Source organism: Topomyia yanbarensis, chromosome 2 (assembly GCF_030247195.1).
Source record: "Topomyia yanbarensis strain Yona2022 chromosome 2, ASM3024719v1, whole genome shotgun sequence".
NCBI classification, from domain to species: Eukaryota; Metazoa; Arthropoda; class Insecta; order Diptera; family Culicidae; genus Topomyia; species Topomyia yanbarensis.
The window spans coordinates 401,503,712-401,519,568 of record NC_080671.1 but is presented as its reverse complement, the minus strand read 5'-3'; the positions used below and the strand labels follow the sequence as shown (position 1 = coordinate 401,519,568).

Here is a 15,857-nt window from a genome sequence, read left to right as displayed (position 1 = left end):
AACAATACAATATAATGAAAAGCTAACTTTGGACATGTGTGCGGTTTTTTATGCTAATTGCTAGAACAAGATATAAAACAATAAGAACGAAACTTGTCACATTTTGCGTCAATAATCAAGCTACAATATTTTATACTCATGAAGAAATATGGTTAACGTGACAGTGGGTAACTCTAAAGCTTATGCAACTACTCATTACAATAAGAACAATTAATATAATTTATTGATGATTTAATGAACTAAAAGTAAACCAATGAATATGAAAATAAAATATTTGCTCTTCGTGCTGATATGACTGTCGAAAATTGGTAACTAGTTTTAAATTCATTTTGCGAATTGTTAATTCTCAACCCTTATACAAAATTACAACAGTCATCATTCACTCAGACAAGACCATGCGTATTCCTCACGCTCATTAAATACCCATTGGATTGGGTTCCTAGTTGGTTAAAGAAACCAAACAAACAAAGAAATTAGTTTGCTCAGTCTAAAGAAATGTCAGCTCGATTGGCATCAACCGGCGGATACGTGCTTCCTTACAATGCCATTAAATCAAAGAACATTTAAAATATGTGTAATTCAGAATATAACGAAATGATGACTGCTTAATTATTTGCAGTAAATTAAGATCGGAAAACTTTAGTTCCATAACCAAGGTGGTTCTTTTTCAAAGATAACACTGCTAATGGATCACTTTATAGAAATAAGTGATAAGGGACGCGGACGAAAATAACTGACTACCGCCCGAGCTGACAGCTGAGCTATGACCAGTCAAAGTGAGCCTTCCCACTTTTTTAACCCCCTTGATATTTCGAGTGTAAATAGCCTTAGTATATGAAGCGGTTCGTAGCGAATACCCAGTCAAACCATTCGGAAATTGACTCGGATACCTTGATAAAATATGTGCGGATTCCAGGTCAAATGCAACATCCGATTCCGAAAGCGATTGATCCGAAATTCATACAGAACCGGTTCCAGAATAGGTTTGACTGGGTACGTGTACCTCGTATACCAAGGCAAGTATGAATTACGCTGTACGATGGAATCATTTACTTTTGTCATTATTTTGTTTTATTGTTTTCATCAACTACGAAATTCTCTGTAATCTATTCTACATTCAAGCCTAAAAATGGTCGACTTCTTTTATCAACACAATAACATCAACATCGCATTGCAGTATTGAACAGAGATATAATTTGGAATGCAATAATTTATCTCTATATGATCTGCTGCATCCATCCATCGCTTCGATTAAGAATTTCTCAAATGCTAATCAGTCAGTGTTTGTCAAGCAACAATACAAACGAATTATAATTTCCAATAAACACTCCTGGGTACTATAAAACACAAGGCATTTCATTCAAACGATATCAATCAATCGTCTTCCGGTACAGTACCAAGTCGTAAACGGTTGGAAACAGTATGCAGGCACTAGCTCTCTTGCTAGCCACTTTGTTGGTCGGTTCTACCTCATCTCTGGACTGGTGGGAAAATGGTAACTTCTATCAGGTCTATCCACGTTCGTTCAAAGACTCCGATGGCGACGGTATTGGTGATCTGAATGGTAAGTGTTCCCTCATGATCGAAACCATTCATTGACAGTTACTGTGTTCCTAGGAATCACTCAAAAACTGCCCTACCTGAAGGAAATTGGTATGGACGGAGTTTGGCTATCGCCGATTTTCGCCTCGCCAATGCGTGACTTTGGCTATGATATTTCCAGCTTTTATACCATTAACCCGGAGTATGGTGACCTGAACGCATTCGAACGGCTCGTGAATCAATGCAAAGCCCTTGGTCTGCGACTGATTCTAGACTTTGTTCCAAACCACACCAGCGACGAGCACGAGTTCTTCAAGCGTTCCGTGAAGCGTGAAGAACCATACACAAACTACTACATTTGGCACCCGGGCGTAGAGGGCTCGAACGGTACTAGGGTACCACCATCCAATTGGATTAGCGTATTCCGAGGATCTGCATGGGAGTGGAACGAAGCCCGTGGAGAATTCTACCTCCATCAGTTTCTGAAGGAGCAACCAGATCTTAACTATCGCAATCCAGCCGTGGTCGAAGAGATGAAGAACGTTCTCCGCTATTGGTTGGACAAGGGAGTCTCCGGTTTCAGGATTGATGCCGTTCCCTATCTTTTCGAGAGTGCCGAGATAAATGATCGCTACATTGACGAACCAAAGAGCAATGCAACCAGCGATAGCGAGAATCCTGCCTATCTCACACACTCTCAAACCATGGACCAACCTGAAACTTACGATATGATCTATCAATGGCGTGCAGTACTGGACGAATACAGTGCCAGAGATAATAACACGAGAATCATGATGACGGAAGGTTACACCAGTATTGAAAAAGTAGTGGAGTTCTTCGGCAACAGTACAGCGAATGGAGCCAACATTCCGTTCAACTTCCAACTGATCAGTAATCTAAACAGAAACAGTACAGCAGCCGATTTTGCCCATTACGTAAGCGTGTGGCTCAATGCCAAACCAGATGGTAGACGATCGAACTGGATTCTTGGTAACCATGATAACAACCGGCTTGGATCCAGACTAGGCGAAAAGAAGATCGATTTGTACAATATTGCTCTACAAACGTTGCCAGATATTGCCGTCACCTACTACGGGGAAGAAATAGGTATGGTGGACCAGTGGATCTCTTGGGAGAGGACCGTTGATCCAGCTGGTTGCGCTACTGACAACAAAACCTACACACTGTACTCACGAGATCCTGCGCGTACTCCTATGCAATGGAACAATGGAGTGAACGCCGGATTCTCGAACGCTAGTGCAACTTGGCTCCCTGTTGCCAATAACTACAGGGATCTCAATGTTGCCAAACAAGAACGAGCTAGAAAGAGTCATCTCAGTGTGTTCAAGGAATTGACCAAGTTCCGCAAACACCCGATAATGTCCGAAGGAGATTTTGATATGCGACTGATCAACAATCAGTTGGTCGCCTACAAACGCACTCTGGGGAATGCGGGTTACGCGGTTGTTGTGCTAAACTTTGCTCAAAAAGCTCAGCGAATTAACCTGCCCAGTGTGTATGAGGGTATAAGCCCGTGGATGGTAGTAGCGGTTTCTCCGGTTCACAATACTGGGTGAGAAAAAATATTTTGTTTTGTCCAAATACAAAAGTATAAAAGTGTTTTTCTATTCCAACAGTGCCTTCGTTCAAACCGCAAGATACACGCTAGCTGGAGAAAGCGGAATTGTACTAGTTTATCAACCAACAGGTAAAGGAAAGACCCCAAAGAAGCCTGGCAAACATTAGAACGAGGGGTTCACCTATGTTCGCGTTGAACAATACGGACTTCAACAATGGCTACGGCACCATACTTGTTAACTTTTATTTGGGTTTTAACAAAATGTTTCTATAGATTGGAACGATTTTCCAGCATCGGGTAAACATTGGCAAATCAAATACAATAGGTCCAACTGTAATAAAACACAAAAAATGTAATAAAATTCCTTTGAAATAAATTCCAACATATTAAAAGTATCTATACTTTATAAATGTCTGACATATCTAGGGTTACCAACCGCCCTTACTTTGAAAGAGAAGTACTTGAATGCGAAATTTTTGTAATTATTTTAGTAACGAGAAATATCGATCGAAAGAAATTTTCTCACAAGTAGTTATTGCGAATCTTTTCTAAAATCCATATCGTGACATTTCAGCCGTGCGCCGAATTACGCGCCTGTTCACTTTGCATTGAGCATTGCATAAAAATGTATAACCTCACTTTTCTGACAGCTCAGAGAGCTTGTTTACATGGACTTCGAAAATGTTTGGTTTCATCTAGTACAAAAAACTCGGTTCGAATTCTAACACCATATAAACAAGTTCGCTGAGCTGTCATTTTTTCGAGCATTTTTACTCAGCCCCCTGTCAAGAATGGCGTCTCTGTACAGCCAGCATCACTGCCATGAAAATCAAAACAATAATTTTGGATCGAATCATTGAAAGTGTATTTGGTTACTAAGTGCTGATTTTTTGAATGATATGGTATCTAATCATCCCGCAAGATGCAAAACGTCGTTTGGAATGCTTCAATATTGTGCATAGCGCCGAGCAAAATTCTTTGTTTGGGGCTTTATAGCTATAACGCCCCATATATGTAGGTCGCTGTCAAACTCCTTATGTTGGTATAGGGTTGCCAGGGGGCTGTTTTACTCGTATGACGTCATCTTGCAATGCTCAATTAGAGCAAACGAAAAAACGATTTGACGTTTATTTTTGTTTCGTTCGCACTCATGTGTGACACATATAGCAACAAATCGACGAAACGCTAGTTTATCTCGGGAAATACAATATAGAACGTGATAATCGTAAATCTAAAACTAACGAAGAGCATTGCTTCGCTTGAGCAAGAGCTTGAACGTGTGCGACCACCCCTGGCTGCTACTCCGTTATCGATCGGGACTAGCTGAAGTTGCACAGGGAATCAGTAGATAATTCTGCTTGGGATTAGCGAAACACCTTTCAATGTGCAACTCCTGGTAATCCTAAAGTGTTTCTGATCAATACCAGCGCCGGCCAGGCCCGAACGTAGATCGCGGAAGGAAAGGGAAGGAATTGTTAGTCCGATACTTGCTTTTGCTAGAGGCCGTATATACTACTGCGCACTCCACAAGTATCACGGGAGGAGGATGTTTTGTTAGTAGAGTATAGAAGTTGGATATACTTCTTCTTTACCGACGCCAGAGAGGTGATTCCACTACCTGGACTAGATATTGATCCACCAATTTCATGGACCGGGGACCAACGGCTTTACTTCCCTTCCGAAGGAAGACGTGATCACAGATTTTTTCACCTCAGAAAAATCTCAACGACCTCGGCTGGAATTGAACCCAGGCCAACTGGAATGAGTGGCGGTCACGCTTACCACTCAACCACCGCACAGTGGATCCACTCCATACAAAAGCTGGACAAAACCTCAAAATTAGTTTAAAATGTCTGAAAATATCATCTAAGGGTAATTTTGGTGCGCTGAGCTCGATTTTGATTAAATAAGAATGCTAAAATGAAAATTAGATATCCTAGGGTGGTTCTAAAAGTTTTTTTTTATTTCGCGAAAGTGAATTTTATTAACTTCTCAAAACAGATACTTCGTAAGAGAACAGAAACATTTTGATTTCCTTGGGTAGTCCTTAGTAACGAGTTAGATAGGGTGATTCCAATTTATCGAAATCTGGTGAATAAAAAATGATGTAATTTTATAAATTTGTTTTTTTCCATTCAGTCCAATCTGAATACCATCGTAGAAAAAATAATCCCTTTATAGCTCTTTTTTACTTATTTATAAACGAATGCGTTTAGAATAGTTATAAAAGATAGCACATCTTAAGGTGTTTGATAGAATGCCTTAAATTTTTATTGGTTTATTTATTTATAGTTATCGCCAAAGCTATTAAAAGATGACAGGTTTATTTGATTTTGATGAAGATCTCAAATCATGCTCTACTATGCTTTATTCACAGTTGCTCATACGATGCATACTGCAGCTAAGCCGCTCAATACTTTTCCATTGATTTTGAATTCCAATGATGATATGAATATCTCTCCTTCTGGGTACTGACTTGGTTTTGCGTACGAAAGCATCCTGAGCATTTTTACTATATTCCTGCCTATACTTTGCACTGTATGTGTATGCTTTGAAATAGAGGCGTGAGCGTTTTTGCATGAAACTCTCACCAATTTGGAAGTGAATTATTGATGGAGATTTTGAATTTGAATTGTTGATTGTGATAGCTTCAATGGGGAGTTTACACTTGAAAATAAATGTTGCATTACTGGCCAATAACTAAAAATCGGGTAAAAAAGAACACTTCTCACACTCACGTGTTTACTTTACATCGGTCACCAGTAAAGCTAACGACCAATACCCACCAAAGAGATAGGATTCATGGAAAGATATAATAATAGTTGCAGTTAGTTTGCCTCGTTGGCTTGTATTTATTTGAATTTTTTCTGTACTGCCGATAACTGTGAAAATGTAGAAACAAGAGTCATAGTTGCAAGACGGTTAAGGTATACTTATATTTGTATCAAGGAAATCGCCCCACACCCTGAATTTACAAGCAGTGTTTAGAAAAGAAATCCACCGGTGAAAAATAATGCAAAGCTTCATGAAATCAAAAAAAAATACCATGCGTCTCCATTAAAAAACTAATTTTACAAATGTCCAAATATCAACCTTCGGCGCAAAACGGCGCAAGATGGCACTATGATTTTTGAAAACTAGATAAAATTCTACGTCAGTTGTACTAGATGAGATCCTTCAACACGGTTTTACCGATAAAGAGATGACACTCTGAATGTAAATAAGTCCGCGGTAAACAACATGGTTATAATGATTTTATTGGTAACTTTTTAAATACTCATTATTTCTCAAATCGAAATACACCATTGCATTCCTGAGATGAATTTCTATTAGAAACGCCTATATGTGTTGTTAAATTACCTATTGGAGCGAGATGAATTAGAATGAACAAAAACTTTTTGTCACTCAAATTCTTGCAGATTTTCAAGACCTTCCACGGTTCAAAAAAATGTAGCACTTATATTTTTCAATCGATTGACTCAAAAATTTGGTGAATACAGCTTTAGGTAATGTACATTTAGAAAAAACTATAAAAGGTGTGAAAATCGACAATGAATTTTGTAGATTTTGGCCGGCCCGGCCCCACTGTGCACCGGCGCCGCTCTAACGAAGAGCATTGCTTCGCCACGAAAAATTTCTTGATAAGTCACTTCACACCATTACTCAGATTGTTTATGTTATCAATGCAAAATCCTCAGTACTTTCACTGAATTAAGGGGGGCGTCAGGTGTAGCGGGCAAAAAACGACTTCGTTTTTATTCGCTTAATTGTTAGTATTGAACCTCTCCCTCAAGTCAGTGGCCGTTGAACTTCTGTTATTTTAAACAGCCATGCATTGCTCGCGCGAATTTGCTGTTACAATTTAAATCTATATCGGCAACAATTTTCGGAAAACTGACAGCTATAAAAATACAGTGTAAACAATACACTCTAAGCTACTTCTACCCAAATTTTCAAAAGAAAATGCCAAATGGGTCATTTTCTGCAGCGTTTTTTTTTCCGTGATGCAATTTGATGTAGGACACCCTTTAATAGCGAAACCGCGCTTTTCAAATTGGCGAATGCGATAACTCAAGAACTAATGAACGAATTGACTTGCTTTTTTAAGAGGATGCCGAATATATGTAGCCGGTCGATAAGCCACAGAAAACTCGATAAACCACAGAGATTTTTTCTCCCTACTATTTTGAAAAGAAATGAGATTTTTCGGTTTTCATGAAGCCATTTTCCGAAACTCGAACTTTTTCTATTTTTTGTAGTTCATCGACTAATTACAAGTCAAAGCTTTACAAAACTTATTGAATGTTCCGTATCAGAAAATTTTATCGAGAGTTATATTGATCGCGACAACGCTCTTCGACGTGGAAATGGTTGGACGTCTATTAGGGTGACAATAAAACGATCATGTTTGAAATTACTAATCTACACCCCCTAGCGTCATTCCAAATCATGAAAAAATGACACTGTCCAAATTTGAGCGAAATCGGTTTACCCTAACCCCTCCCCCCACGAGCTTAAAGTTTGTATGGGATTTTTGGACAAAATGTATGGGGAAACACTCACAGTTCACATTATCGCCCCTAGAGGTCGCTGTTAACTTCCGAACACGGACCTAGGAAGGAGTTAAGCTTTTGAAGATATGCCAAACAAGTTTGTCGAAGACTGCAAGACAATCCAACCAACCGTTATAGAGTTATTAACGTTTAAAGTTGGATACTGCTGCTTAACATGCACAAAGGGCGTACTCCGCTTATCTCATACATGTGACCCACATGCAAAGGTGGGGCAAGGTTAGGAAAAACTCATATATCTCTGAAACGACGAGATATAGAAAGTTATGATGTTCCTCAAAGTTGTAGAGAAATAAAAGGACTTTTTGGTTTCACTGGAAAGTTTCAGGATTTCTCCGCATGGTGGCGGTAATGAGCCAAGCAATTTAAAGGGAATGCATTACACATTCTGTTCAGCTTTTCACACTTCCGCTTGGTTTTCAGCGCAACACCACAGGCAGGAACCCCATATCGGAGTATCGATGACGAAACAGTAGATAGCATACGTCTTGTGCTGCTTGCCGGACCGCCGACGTTTGCCATAATTCTAGCTATTGCGTTCGTTGCCTTCGCCGACATTTCGCAATCACATGCCCTCCGACGTCGATTTGTATCCAGTGAACCGCTTTGCAGTTGATGACCAACAACACCTCCATCTTGTGGTGAGCTGTTTACAGCTTGACCCCGTTCATCCAGCTCTCGATCCCGTCTATTGTCTCCATCACCGAAACCTCCACTTCTTCAAGTGTCTCACCCATCACCGTTAGTGACACGTCGTCCGCGAAACCGACGGTTTTCACTTTCCTGGGCAGCCACAGTGTTAAGACCTCATCGTACATCCCGTTTCAAAAAGTTGACACCGAGAATGGAGCCCTGAGGAACGCTCGCTGTGCCTCGCATTGACATCTGCCCCTCGCTCGTCTCGAGCAGCAGCACTATGCTCTAGGAGTAGCTCTTCAGGATAGTTGGGAACCCTCATTCTGTGCAGCGGTGCAGCGATAGCTTCTGTTAATATATCGTGACCACAGCGCAATATCGATCTCCTCTGTTTAGATGCCTTCTCAGCACTCTCGAGCACAGTCCGAATTGCCTACACTGTCATTACTCTTTTGCGAAATCCCAACTGCATCTTGGACAGCCTGCGCTCACCTTCCGTGCATTTCGTCAGCCTGTAAAGTATGATTCTTTCCAGGAGTTTTCCGAGTGTATCTAGCAGACATACGGGCCCATACGAGACCGGATCGCCCGGTGGCTTCTCTGGCTTCAGCAGCAACTCAAGCTTCTGTACCTTTCACATTTCGGGGAAGTTGCCTTCACTTAAACATTTCTGCAGCCCCATCCTAAACATATCCGGATATGCTAAGATCGCAGCTTTCAGCACCACGTTCGGTATTCCATCCGTATCGGGGGCTTTCTTTGATTTCAGGCGCTTCGATGCTTCTGCGAACTCATCATTAGTCACTTGCCGATCGTCCATGTTTGCATCTTCTTCTTGGCCGTACGGTGTCGGTGGCCAGTTAGTTGGATCGTGTTTCGGGAAGAGACCCTCAACGATTATCTTCAGCTTTACCGTGCACATTTCGGCTGGCATCGTCGAGCCCTTCATTTTCGCCATCACGACTCGGTGCGCGTCGCCCCAGAGATTCTCGGTACAGCTCCTTGTGGCAATCTGACTTACTAAGTCTTATCTCCCGTTTTAAAAAACGCTGCCTTGCGCTCTTCTTTATCTGGCTCCGATATTGCGCTCTGAGCCCGCCTTCTGGCTCTAAGACAAGCAGCGAGGACCATACTATGTGTCTCGTTCCACCAGTAAGCTAGCCGTCTATTGCGCGGTTCCAGTTTTCGCGGTATTGTGGCGTCCTTTTTTCTTCTTGTTACATCAGCCGCATCAACGTTCTCGGTCCCACCGTTCGACCGAAGTGCCTCAACGTCTTCCACTTTCGCTCGTGTGTTTTATGGTAAGGTTCAAAAAGATTCGAAAGCTTGGCCTGTGGGACTCACGACTCACGTTCGTGCCTAACTACTACAAACACTCGTTACTCTTTTTTCGCCCTTCTTTCCACAGAACTACATCGGGGTATTACTTCACGGGGGGTCGTTGTATTCGTCGAACCTCTTTCTCCGGCTCTATCTCGGAGCCTCACTTGGTCCATGAAATGGCTCGAACTTGAGGTTTGATTTTACTCTCGACTCCTCTTTTGCTTCGTGTTTCCATCTATTACGTAGCCCTTTAGCTCTCGTCCCAATAAGCAGTTTAACTGCTGATTTCTTGAGCAATTTAACCCTTGTTTCCTTGAGTCATTGAGCTCCCAGCCTTATCACGATCTTCTCGGATAGTCTCCTGCGGTGAACTCATTCTACTCCGACTGAGAGTTCTCCGAGGGAGGAATTTTTCTCGATACCAATACCCGCTTTCGTTAACCATTTAAATCCAAGTTGTTTTATTTACTCGAATATTACCCGACGGTGAAACTACCCTGCTCAGCGGAATTTCTCTCGGTACCTATGTCTGTTTCGTAAGCCAATTAGCTCGCAGCCAATTAAAATTTACCCTACTGTGTACTCGTCGGCGATGGATGTATCCCAATACCGATGCTGATTTTCGTGACCCATTTCGCTCCCCGCTTCGATCTGATCTACTCGATTTAGACCGCGGCGATTCTAGGTGGAACGTAGCTTCCGGTTCACTGGCGCTGCTGGCTGTTCGACGCGATCTACTCGATCTAGTCCCCGGCGGTGGATCTAGCCTACTCACGAGCTACCCGGTAGGTTGTCGAAGTCGGTCCGGTAATTTCTGTGGAGCCTGGCTTCCGGTTCTCAGACGCCCCGATGACCCGAATGTTGTGCTGCGTCGCGTAATTCTCAATTTTTGGAAGATTTTCGACTGTTGGTAGAGGTTGAGGCAGGAATGCATGAAGCACAGCACGAGAGCCTAACACGAGCTGAGCGGCCGCTTTGAACGAACCAAAAGCAATAAGCACTGACACCGCTCGTGCTAGGTAACCTTCGTGCTCGAGCTGTAGGACTCGAAGAGCTAGCACAACGAGTTAGCACGATAAGCTAGCACCATGAGCCAGCTCGGTAAGCTGGCACGAGTTAACTCAATGAGCTGGCACGGTAAGCTTGTCCGATGAGCTAGAATGGTGCAGTAGTGTAAGCTATGGAACGAAAGAATAGAACAAAGCAAGAACTATTTTTTTTACAATGGAGAAGAAGACCTTTATGTCCTAGCCCAGTACACGTGCTATTGGTAGGGTCCAATCTACCACACGGGGTGCACTGGGGGCGTGTCGGACTCGAATGATGACCAGCCATTAATACCGACTAAACTCCATTGGGCTCCGCCATCGCTCCTCCCAGGAACTACCTCTCGGTATTACTTCTGGGGGGATGGCTGTACTAAATGTACTCATTCACTCTCACTCACGCGTTCATACGTCCTGTATGAGGCTTACTTGGGTGCTCTCTCAATCGCACTTTGATTCACTCTCAAACACTCCCACATGAGGCTGACTTTTGTGCTCACCTTTTTCGTTCCTTGTTAGGCTTACTTTTGTGCTCGCCCCACCCATACCATGTGAGGCTGACTTTTGTGCTCACCTTTTTCGTTCCTTGTTAGGCTTACTTTTGTGCTCGCCCCACCCATACCATGTGAGGCTGACTTGGGTGCTCACCCTATCACCTGATTCACTCTCAATCATGCCACTCTATTGTACCTTTGTCACTCCCCCTGGCATCCCATGTGGGACATTTTTCTTAGGCCCCACTTCTGACATACCATGCGAGGCTGACTTGTGTGCTCACCTTTTTCATTCCTTGCTAGGCTGACTTTTGTGCTAGCCTCTACCATACCATGTGAGGCTGACTTTTGTGCTCACCCTTAACATGCCGTGTGAGACTGACTTGGATGCTCACCCTTTCACTCCTCTGCCACGCCATGAGGCATCGATAGCTAAGTCCCAACATACTACGCTACGACCCTCCCGTCTTGGCATGAGGCAGTCCACTTATACGCCTTTACACTCACTCTTCTGTCTTGCTTCGGGGTGGCTGGGTTTACCCCATACGCGGTTGCCAGTCGCTGCGCCAAACCTGCCTCGGCATGAACAGACCATTCACTCCCTTTTTTGCGCTTGGCCTTTTTTGCTCCAGCTAACCAATCACTAGTTAGCCGTGCCCGTCGTCTGTTGCTCGGTTCGCCAGATTACCTGTAGCCTACTGGCAATTCGGATGGTAGCAGCTGAGACTGTGTTCCACTTCTCCACCGATTGACACATCCGCTGAATAAGGGTATCAGGGGTTGTGTCCCAGCCACAGACGTCAAGCATTGCTCTTCTTTCGACGTCGAACCGATGACATACGAACAGTATGTGTTCGGCAGTTTCGTCTACACCTGGGTCCCCTATTTCCACGTAGCTCAAAGCACTCTTCATCTTCCCGAATGACCAGCCCGACTGGCATCATGCTCGCTATCACGCAGGATGCATCGTGTGATACCGTGCAGATATCACTCTGAAGCACATTACGCGGTAGGTGCTCTCCAGTTTCTGTAGGTAACTGGTTACCCTCAGTCGAAGACTGCATATCAAGAAGACTGGCAACTCTGTCCAGAATCTGGAGACAGTAACAGCAACGCCACTTGCGGGTAAAGGTGGTACTTCCCATAGTGATGCACACACACATATACATTTTTACATTAAGCTTCCTACCTTTCTCCAATAGAAGCGCTGTAACATCTGTCGCTTCACGTTTGTATGAAGGAAGGAAAGAGATATCAGTCTTCTTAATATGTAGTCTTCGCCTCAGTGCTCTTAACCATGACGGGCCGCCGTACCTGAGGATAGATACGGCAACGCCTGACAGTAGCCTACGTCTACAGGCGCACACCTTTGAGCTGTTGGACATCTCGACGCTCATTTGCATGTATAGTTGACGTGGCTGCCGAAGGTCAGCTTGTCGTCTATAATGACTCCGAGAGACTTCAGACTCCGCTGTGAGGTGATCACGACTTCTCCTAAATGGATAACTGCATGTTGTGCCGACTTGCGGTTGTTGACGATAACTACCTCCGTCTTATGCTGAGCGAGCTCCAGGCCTCTCGCGCTCATCCATTCCTCCACCGTGTTGATCGCGTGTTCTGCAGTTAGTTCTACCTCAGGGATTGACTGCCCGTAGACCTCCTAGGTTACGACGATCTTGACCCCAGGAGGGAACTTCAGTCTCAGAACCCCGTCATACATGAGGTTCCATAGCACCGGGATCGAGCCCTGTGGGACTCCGGCGGTAATAGGAACCCTTTTCTGACCGGCATCGGTCTCGTGTTCTAGTACGCGGTTCTGGAAGTAGCTTTCCAGGATCCGCTACAGACCCACCGGTAGGCTAAGCCGGTGTAACGAGAACGCGTTGGCATCCCAGCTTGCACTGTTGAATGCGTTCTTCATGTCAAGTGTCACTAACGCACAGTATCGAATGCCTCGCCTTTTTCGTTGGATCGCTATCTCGCCAGTCTTTATCACTGAGTTGATAGCGTCCACCATGGACTTACCCTTCCGAAAGCCAAACTGCGTCAAACTGTTGAGGATAATCCTCTCAAGCAATTTGCCAGTCGTGTCGATCAGACAGATTGGTCTGTACGCCGATGGGTCGCCTGGCGGCTTCCCGGGCTTCGGCAACACCAATTTCTGACTTTTCCATCTATCGCGGAAGCGGCACTCGTCAAGGCATCTCTGCATAGCTAGCCTAAACATGTTCGGGTTCGCTATGATCGCTGTTTTGAGAGCGCTGTTTGGAACTCCATCCGGCCCTGGAGCTTTGTTCATTGCTAGGGAATTAGCCACTGCGAGTAGTCTTCATTCGTCACCGGAGCCACCATTTCGGCCGTGCCCGCACTGTCTCGTAGTGCAGGTGGCCAAGGACTTGTGGCTCGAGACAGGAAGAGTACTTCGATAAACGTCGCCAACCGATCCAGAGACCATTCTGGGGGTGGTCGGATAGTCTGGAACCCGCATTCTGTGCAGTGCTACGGCGATCACCCCCAGATAGCACTGTTGAACGCGTTCTTCACGTTTATCGTTACCACGGCACAGAAGCGATTACTCCTTCTCTTTTGCTTCAATGCTTTCTCCGCACTCGCGATGATTGAACGGATGGCGTCCACCGACGATATCCCTTTCCGGAATACGGCGTAGGGTGCAACGCGGTTGAATCATGCGTCGGAAAAAGACAAATCTTTATTTTGTCAGCTGCCGTCGTTCTGCCCTTGATCCTGGTCAACACAGCAGGGTAAGCATTATTCCAGGAATTAGCGTCTTCTTATCGGCACAGCTCTTTGTAGCCGGAGGTTTAACACTTTAAAGCGGCCCTGACCGCCCACCTTACACTCTTCTTTTAATGCCTCAAATCTTGCTCTTTGAACGCGTCTTCAGGCTGTTGGGCAGGCAATCCGGAGGATGCCAAGCCTTTCGTTCCACCAGTACGCCGGACACCGGCAATTCCTCGGCTACATTTTCCTCGACATTGTTACACGTCCTCGTCCGACAGCTAATCGGTATTTGGAATTGAAGTGAGGCTATCAGCACGAAGTGCTTCCACAAAAAGGGCTTTGTTGAAGTCCTTTATTATCCACTTCTGCTTACCAGTCCTCACTCTACGCGTTACAATACAATATCGCGAACCAATGCTATAGTGGATCGCTTGGTTATCGCTATGTGTGTACACCAGAGTTAAAAATAATCGAAGCTCTCTTTTGACGACTGAAAATGAATCTGATGCGACTCGCGGTGAATAGAAAAAATATTCATTCAAATATCCATGTTATTCATTCAGTTGAATATCGTACAATATATTCATTTCACTAATTATCTAGGAAAATGTTTTCAAATGCCGGTAAAGCATATGAAACAACAATCATCATCGCGTACATTGTGCCAGGGCCTACTTTGATGCGTTTGATTCGTTGTTCACGGTCGCTTCGTGTAATAATCGGAGACGAATGAAAATCTGCATGGATGAATGGGCGGTTTGTTCGTTTGACGTTTTCAGCTGCGTTACTGAATATTGAAAATGAATGCGGCTGAATATGGTCAATTTTCATTCAATGAATTTGAATATTTTTAACTCTGGTGTACACTAACTCACCAATTCATGTTATCCTTCACCGACGGACTGCATAATGTTACGTTAATGATGGATCCCCGGCTGTCTACGGAATGTGCTAGCGGAACTTTCGCTGCACAGTCTGACATCCGGTTTCGCCAGAGCTTCCAACAGCATTGCGTTAGGAGCGTGCTACCCCAATCCACGGTCCAGGCGTTAAGGTTTCCTGTTATAAATACCGACGTTCGTCCGACTAACGAGTCGGTTAGTGCGTCCAGCATCCAATTGTACTCGTCTTGTGTCCACCGTGGGGAGACATAACAGCTACAGACGAATAAACTGATGATTCTGGCCATCACTACGCCTTCGAGTATATTATCTACCACAACCGCAGTTTTTCTATGTATGGTTGTCTATGTTTACATAAGATTTATTTTAAAAAACAAAAAATCGTTTTTACGTATTACAACGAAATTTTTTTTGAAATGATATTATATTATGTATATTGGACCTAAAATGTATCGAATGGAACAGAAAACTATATCATTCGTCACCGGAGCCTATAGCTTAATGACCCAATTCAAAAGTATATAGAGAAATTCACTTAGGTATTTAATTTTAATTTTAATCACATAATTTAAGAAATTAGAGAAAAGTAAATGTGCGACTACTCTCTACACTTTAATCTTTCGTCTGTCTAGCATCAAACATCAGTGTCACTTGCAGACGGAGCTGGCCCGGTGCCACATCATGACGTTTCCTTCGTTTCTCGCTTTTCGACAGGCCTAGGGGTGGGCCCACTGGTGTTGTGTTCAAGTGGCGGTATCTCTAGCACAATCACACACTACGGGCTAAAGGGTACGGGTACTTCCGGAAGCATCCGTGCCCGGACAAATACTGTGTAATGAAAGTTGACTATTCCATGCTTCCAATGCACCCACACCGACACATTTGGGATGAGTCAGTGAAACTACCTTCCTTTCTCCGTGTTGTCCCACTCTTGTTGTCACTTAGCAAACGAGTCCGCTCTGACCAGTCTCCTTGGGTTGTATACCATTCCCCAGAAAGCCATTTCCCAGAAAGCCAATCCC

At 43.9% G+C, this 15,857-nt stretch overlaps 1 protein-coding gene across 1 annotated transcript; it reads left to right on the top strand.

The window, feature by feature from the left end:
* The first annotated feature begins 1,387 nt into the window (after window positions 1-1,387).
* On the top strand, window positions 1,388-3,516 carry LOC131684944 (probable maltase). Its single transcript, XM_058968235.1, has 3 exons — window positions 1,388-1,564; window positions 1,618-3,115; window positions 3,180-3,516. The coding sequence occupies exons 1-3, from the start codon at window positions 1,423-1,425 to the stop codon at window positions 3,286-3,288; spliced, it is 1,749 nt and encodes a 582-aa protein (XP_058824218.1). The 5' UTR covers window positions 1,388-1,422; the 3' UTR covers window positions 3,289-3,516.
* The last annotated feature ends 12,341 nt before the right edge of the window (window positions 3,517-15,857 follow it).

Bases quoted from the DNA above. Each gene is read 5' to 3' on its own strand.
- LOC131684944 (XM_058968235.1), top strand. From the start codon at position 1,423: ATGCAGGCACTAGCTCTCTTGCTAGCCACTTTGTTGGTCGGTTCTACC. The intron at 1,565-1,617 runs GTAAGTGTTCCC...CTGTGTTCCTAG, and splicing joins CGGTATTGGTGATCTGAATG to GAATCACTCAAAAACTGCCC. The intron at 3,116-3,179 runs GTGAGAAAAAAT...CTATTCCAACAG, and splicing joins TCTCCGGTTCACAATACTGG to TGCCTTCGTTCAAACCGCAA.